This window comes from Triticum dicoccoides, chromosome 3A (genome assembly GCF_002162155.2).
Source record: "Triticum dicoccoides isolate Atlit2015 ecotype Zavitan chromosome 3A, WEW_v2.0, whole genome shotgun sequence".
Lineage (NCBI taxonomy): Eukaryota > Viridiplantae > Streptophyta > Magnoliopsida > Poales > Poaceae > Triticum > Triticum dicoccoides.
The window spans coordinates 722,611,907-722,619,135 of NC_041384.1; the positions used below are offsets into that span (position 1 = coordinate 722,611,907).

Sequence of the window (7,229 nt, forward strand, 5' to 3'; positions counted from 1 at the left end):
ATTGTTAAGAGCATTGTATATGAAAATATCAGGTGTACTTTCCGGTCAAAAAAAATATCAGGTGTACTTCCATACTTTGGCATTTGCTCGAGCACCTAGATTGCATGATCGACAAGCCCTTTTTGGCACAAGGAATTGATTAGTATATTGATGTCACTTCATTTGGCGGACAATCCTTTCTGGCCATCTCGGATATCAGCTCCCCAGCTTCCTCCCATCGCGCAGCTCTGCACAAACCCTTTGCCACAGCACTGAAACAAAAAATACCAGGCTTACATGGCCTGCTTTGAAATTACTCAATGGCCGATTCCACAAGCCCTTGTTCAGAAAGGCTATTAATAAGGCTACTGTACATGACAATATCAGTGCAAAAGGTTGGATTACGCTTTGCTCAGATTATTGTTAATCCTGTAGGACATGCAAAAGGTTGTGCTTCTAAGATAAATGTTTTTGTTGTTTTTTCACCTTAAATGCTTAAATGATATAGATGTCGACGATGTTAAAACTTGAGAGTACTAGTTTAGACTTTGCTATATGAAACTATATATATAATTCTAGTGCCAGACTGCACAGCCATGTGGACATGTGGTGGTGGTAAAGAATCTGGATAATAAAATTGATTGATTCTGCTAACAGCAAGTTGAGACCTTGTGACTTTGATCTGGCATGTTTCATGCACAAGAAGCAAGATCCACTAACTAAGGACATTAAAATAAAGTATAGTAGACTCACAAAACACACATCAAGCATGAAATGGTGAAATGGATCAAAACTTCTGTTTCTCTTTCTATAGTATCATTTACATTTATACTATCTCGTGTATAAATATGGGAAAACTGTATGAAGATCAGCTATTCCTTAAAAGGTGGATGCCAATCAGAGTGTCAAGAGTGACTTGGGAGTATCTACGAGCTAAGGATGTTGAGTAGAGAAACTCTGCTCTGGACTAATTTCCTGAACAGATGTCCTACTCCGCTCTCGAGATCTCCGATACTGCACTCTAGCCCTGACAATTGCTCCTCCTTGCAAACAGCTGCCTTCTTCTTGTGAAATGCCTTGGAAACAAGAGACTGTTTAGGCATTTCGATTTGCTTCGACAAGAGATGGAGTGTGGAGTCCAGCAGAGAGACAGAGATCTCTCTGGCCTTGACCAACAGCATGACTATCCTGAAAGCTGCAGGAGCCTTCTTCGCAGTCTTCTTGAAATGTTTCTTGGCCTTCTTTACCAAGCGGGTGTAAGATTGGATCTTGGCTTGAGAGGCGGCATCCTTGCCTTTCCTTAGAGCCACTTGCAGCTCTTGGATGATAGCCTTCACCTCGACGAAGATCTCTTGCATGGCGCTGCACAGATCTAGCAGCTCGAGAGAACCTTCAATTTCACCATCCAATATGTTCCTCTGCTGGGAGGAGCAAACCTGGTTGCTTGGTAGGCAAATCATCTCTTCAAGAGCATCGTAGATGTTTGCAAGACTCCTGAGACCAACGCACATCGTGCTGATGGAATTGGAGGAAGAGATGCTTGCTTCTAGGCTGTGGAGTTCTTGCTCGACTTCGGTCTCACTGACGTGAGGCCTAGAAGGCAAACTTATCGATCTTAGGTGGAAAGCCATCTCTGAGCTTGATGCTTTTCTCTGTATTGTGGTTGATGAAAGGAGGAGAAGCAGAAAAGAAGAGCTTCTTGTTTGATGTATGTACAGTTCTGCTGCCGTCTATTTATACAGAAGAAGTGTACAGCAGTGATGTAGCATCTGATTGGTAGACATGAAGAATCATGCCATTACATCTCCCTGATGCTGTCTGCTATGCCTTAAGATCTTGACAGAAGCATAGAGATCACAACACTAAAGTCGTCTCATGTTCACTGCAGTTTTTTTATTATGTCTGCTGTCCTTGAGATGAACCATCACATTGTCATGTTCCACTTATTGCCAGCAAGGGCTAATAAAGAATGGTGTAGTTTGGTGGTGGATCTTGACACAATTGCATGCTCAAGCTGTTATCTAGTGGAATGCTGCTGGCTACCACATGCTCTTCATTTAATCAGGCATGTTTCCTTTTGTTGGATACTCATGGTTTAGAGCTGGCATTTTTATGTATTGGAAAACAAGATACAACCCACAAGGAACACAGAACTTCTTATTTGTTCAACATTTTATCCCCATCTTTTCAGTTTGAGCCACCCACAGGCCACAGTGTGAGTAGCATGGTTATGTCGCATCAAACCATAACATAGAAGAGGTTCTGAACTGTGGCCCTGCTCACCAGTCTTTTTTTCATGTTTTTCATACGGTGCTATTTCTTTTTGGTAGACTATAATTGATTCTCAAACATCGATGAGTTCTTTTTGGTGAAGTTTAGCATCCCAATAGGTTGGTTTTCCTTTTCAGGCTATTGCTTCTTTCGCCAGCCAAATGATTCTGTTCTGCAACTGAGAGCTGTGGATGCTAACAAATCCTGTTTACTATTGATTTTGAAGCTTTCTGCCATCATGTCTTAAAATAATTTCTAATGTTGATACAAACATAATCACATACCACCTCTCATTTCTAGAAGCCCACGGGTCAGACTGTAATGGTTTTCTTTTTTGGCCCATTTGGGGCGTACTGTGTCTCTTCTAACTTTTCAATGGAATGAAACATGAGGCTTTTGCGCTTTCTCAAAAACAGAAACATTAGAATGCTGAATATTTTGTAAGTTAGTCTTTTACCCAAGTCTAGTTATTAGTATAATGTAGTATAACTTAAGAGCGCACTGTAAATTCTTTGTCTGATATAGAAATGGGGTAATCTCCAATGGATTAGTTTGGGAGGTCAAATTTCCATAAGATTACATTGTTTTACAGTCTTCCTGTACAGAGAACACAGCAGGCTCATTATTTTCCTTTCTACTATTCTGTTCAAATTTTAAGTTTAATTGCTGAATATATAATGGATTGGTACAATCAAGAAAAGCATAGCGGATCATCGAAGAAATGATTGAAACAAAAAGAATATTGTAGAGCCCCACTTGAAAAGTCTAGAACTGTCAAGTAACTGCACAAGATTAAGGAGACAAAGAAATGGAAGTGCTGTTTCAGAAAGATACCTTTGTTTGCTTGAACTCTGAACTTCCCATCTTCAGAAGCTGACCGAGCAGCTATTTGGATTCTAACACATATACAACATCCAGAATTCCCATGGAAAAGGTACATGAGCAGAATCACCCAGATATGAATGAAACCATGAATTTTCAGAATTACTCAGAAGTACAATGCTTTTCAAAATTTTCAACCATTTCAGATAGAATAGAACATCTGAGCACACTTGGTAACTGACAAATATTTAGTTGTTGCAACTGAATTTCTCCTTACTACAAAATATATTTTGTTCCTTAACCAAGAAGCTCCCTCCTGCTAGCAGTAGTTGCAATATCTGCAGAAACAGTGAATCAAACAGATAAGAAGCTGCGAGAAAATAAGGATGCTTTAAGCAGGTGTATGCTTTGAGAAGGAAAGCAAGCAAAGCTGGCACACCTACACAACACGATGTTTTCTTGTAACATGAATGCTAAGAATGGCATTGGCAGCACTTGTTCAACTAAAGACAGTTTCTCTTCACAGAGCAAGTAAGGTACATAGCTGATTCTACTCTGAACCAATACAGGAGACGCACATGAATCAGTAAAAAGAAGCATGTCTACTAAAAGCGACAACATGCAGTACCAGTACATCATATCAATACAGAATAAGCAAGTTCCAGCCCAAGATCCATTCCCCCAATTCTTTCAAGCAGGGGAAGGAGGAGAATCAGGGGCACTCAACACAAGAATCAGAAGGAAGGGAGAGATGGAATATCAAACCCTAGATTTTCGGAGGATTTTAGGTACTTACAGGAGAGAACCAAGCCACAGTTGTCGTTGCCACCAGAGGTCATGTGCGCAGAGAAGTAGGTGGGGCTTGTCTCAGTTCGGCTGTGCAAATTGCAGGAAGAGGATAAATGAAAAGTTTGCCAGAGAGATGTAGGCATCCACCGCCTCCGGTTGCCTACCCCATGTTTTCTGTCGCTAGCATGGATCGGGCCATGATACTGGCTAATTCCAGCCTAACCAAAACAGGCCTTTTTTGGATTACCCTTTCCACGGTGATCTCAACCAGAAACTCTGGCATTATCATATTGCTCATTTCTACACAAATCCTTTGATGAAGCATAAGAGCAGACTGTGGCAGGCCTGCACAAGTGCACTGATTCATAACTCAGAGCATCCTTCAGGCTCTTGCTTAGGAGATTCAAAAGATTGACTCAAGTTACCCTGTTTGGTATAAATAATCGATTAGCATACTTGAATGTTACTTCATTTGGAGGGCACTTCTTTCTAAGCATCTCAGCGACAACCTCCTCTGCTTCCTTCCATCGTTCAGCTCTGCATAAACCCTTCAATGCAGAATTATAGGAAACGGCATCAGGCTTGCATGACATAGTGCTTAATATCTTGCGGGCATCATCCAGACGGCCTTGTTCAGAAAAGCCATTGATAAGGGCATTGTATGTGAAAATATCAGGTGTACTTCCGTACTTTGGCATTTGCTCGAACACCTCAATTGCACGATCAACAAGCCCTTTCTGGCACAGGGAATTGATTAGTATATTGAATGTGATTTCATTTGGGGGGCAATCCTTTCTAGCCATCTTAGATATAAGCTCCCCAGCATCCTCCCATCGCGCAGCTTTGCACAAACCCTTCAGCACAGCATTGTAGCCAAAGATATCAGGCTTGCATGGCATGCTTCGAAACAACTCAATGGCTGATTCGACAAGCCCTTGTTCAGAAAGGCCATTGATAAGGCTACTGTATGTGACAATATCAGGTGTACATCCAAAGTTTGGCATTTGCTCAAACACTTCAATTGCGTAGTTTACCCGGCCGCTCTGGCACAATGAATCAATGAGTATATTGAAAGTCATTTCAATTAGGGGACAATCCTCCCTAAGCATCTTCCCTATAAGATCCTCAGCATCATCCCATCGCTCAGCTCTGCATAAACCCTTCAACGCGGCATTAAAGCTAATGACGTCAGGACTGCATGGCATGCTGTTTAGTAACTTGAGCGCGTCCTCCACACGCCCTTGTTCCGAAAAGGAATAGATCAGCGTGTTGTAAATGACAACATCGGGTCTGCATCCATACTTGTGCATGTGCTCAAGAACATCCATTGCACAGTCAACCAGCCCATTCTGGCACAAGCAACTGGTTAGCATGCTGAATGTCGCTTCATTCGGCAGGCAGTCTTTCGTAACCATGTCAGCAATCAGCCCTCCGACATCCTCCCAACGCTGAGCGATGCACAAACCTTTCAGCGCGGCATTGTAACAAACAGTGTTGGGCTTGCACAGCATGCCGTTGAGCAGCTCGATGGCATCGTCCACACGCCCTTGCTCCGAGAACCCGTTCACCAGGGTGCTGTAAATGACAACATCGGGCGTGCATCCGTACCCGGGCATCCGGTCGAGCAGCTGAAGGGCGCGGTCGAGCAGCCCGTTCTGGCAGAAAGCGCGGATCTGCGTGGCGAACGTCACCTCGTTGGGAGGGCAATGGTTCCTGACCATCTCCGCCATGAGCTCCTCGGCGTCCCCCCACTGCCGGGCGCCGCAGAGGCCCATGAGCACGGTGTTGTAGGTGTAGGTGTCCGGCGCGACGGGCATGGAGGCGATGAGGGCGAGCGCGTCGGCGAGCCTGCCGGAGCGGCAGTAGCCGTTGATGAGCGTGGTGTAGGTGACGACGTTGGCGGCCCCGGAGAGGGCCGCCGCCGCGAGGGCGCGCTCGGCGTCCGCCAGCCGGCCGTCGCGGCAGTAGCCGGCGACGAGGGTGTTGTGGGAGACGGGGTCCGCCGCGCCGGCCGCCTTGAGCGCGTCGAGCACGCGCTCCGCGTCGGCGAGGCGGCGCTGCGCGCAGAGCTTCTTGATGAGGATGTTGCAGGCGACGACGGCCGGCGGGTCGGCGGAGGCGGGCGGGGAGGCGCCGAGGAGGCGGAGCGCGGAGTCCAGGTCCCCGAGCTGGACCAGGCGGCGGAGCTTCTGGCCCGCCTGGCCGGGGCGGGACGGGGCGGCCGGGTTGACCCATATGGAGTTGCCCGCGCCGGCGCCGCGCTCCGGCGGGGCCCTGCCGCGGCTCACCCACCTGGAGGAGGCGGCCAGGCGGATGCCAAGGCGGAAGCGGTGGGCTGTGGGCGGGTTTGGACGGGCCGGGAAAGGGAATGGGTGGTGGGCGGATGGCGACGAGGAGGAGGAGAAAGCGGCGGCCATTGTCGAGGTGGTGGTGCTCTGGCGATAAGTGTGTGGGTGTGGTCTCTGTCTCTCGCCTCTCTTCAGAATTCCCCTCCAGTCAAACATTTGCTTGCTGCGTGGAAATCCAATTCCCCTCAAATGTTACACCCAAAATTATCTTTTTACCGACGAAACACTGCTACTCCGTTTCGCATAAAAATTGCTAGACATCTATAGAAAAAATCAGAGTTTTTTTTAAAAAAGTGTTATTTCCTTTGATTTTACTGTTTCGTGCGAAATCAAATGCTTCCGGGAGCCAAAACGCCAATTGAGGCTCTACTTCTTTCAGTTCTTCTGGTTCTTTCGGTTGAGCATCTCCAATAGATAATGTGAAATATATAATCAGAATGGTTGGAGTAAACTATATATCATAAAAGGGTAGTTTTTATATCATCAGAAAACACCCAACTGCAATAGATAATGTAAAAATAGTTGTCACGTGGCGCCGCTGCTCCAACAGATGATGTATATTTTGTCAACGGCCACACGGCAACATCGTCTCTAGCTGCACTCCAACAACACTGCAACCGCACTCTTTTGAATCAAAATCATCCCATAGTGATAAAATCAACAATATTTCAAATTCAACATGAACTCAACTTCCATAGCAAACATATATTTCGTAATCCAACAAATAAAAGTGCATCATACCAAACAAAGGTAACTCATATGTGATCTAGCCATGCTATTTTCTTAATGGCTTAGGTTGTAACTTTGAACATGCTCGTAGAAATAGTTATATTATTGAACAATTAAACACCGATCATAAATATACAAGGAACTTCAACACCGATCAGAAGTATACAAGGAACTTTCATACATATCAATGGCTATACACGTTCTTTTATTCTTCAATTACTTGCATACGAATAGATATTATGGGTCGATGTCACCTATAAATGTTTAGATTGTGGTTTGAAGTTAGGGTTT

At 45.1% G+C, this 7,229-nt stretch overlaps 1 protein-coding gene across 1 annotated transcript; it reads right to left on the reverse strand.

Moving 5' to 3' along the window:
- Window positions 1-754: 754 nt before the first annotated feature.
- LOC119270492 lies at window positions 755-3,070 on the reverse strand. Its single transcript, XM_037552495.1, has one exon. It carries the CDS (start codon window positions 1,608-1,610, stop codon window positions 906-908), a length of 705 nt encoding a protein of 234 aa, XP_037408392.1. The 5' UTR covers window positions 1,611-3,070; the 3' UTR covers window positions 755-905.
- Window positions 3,071-7,229: the final 4,159 nt, after the last annotated feature.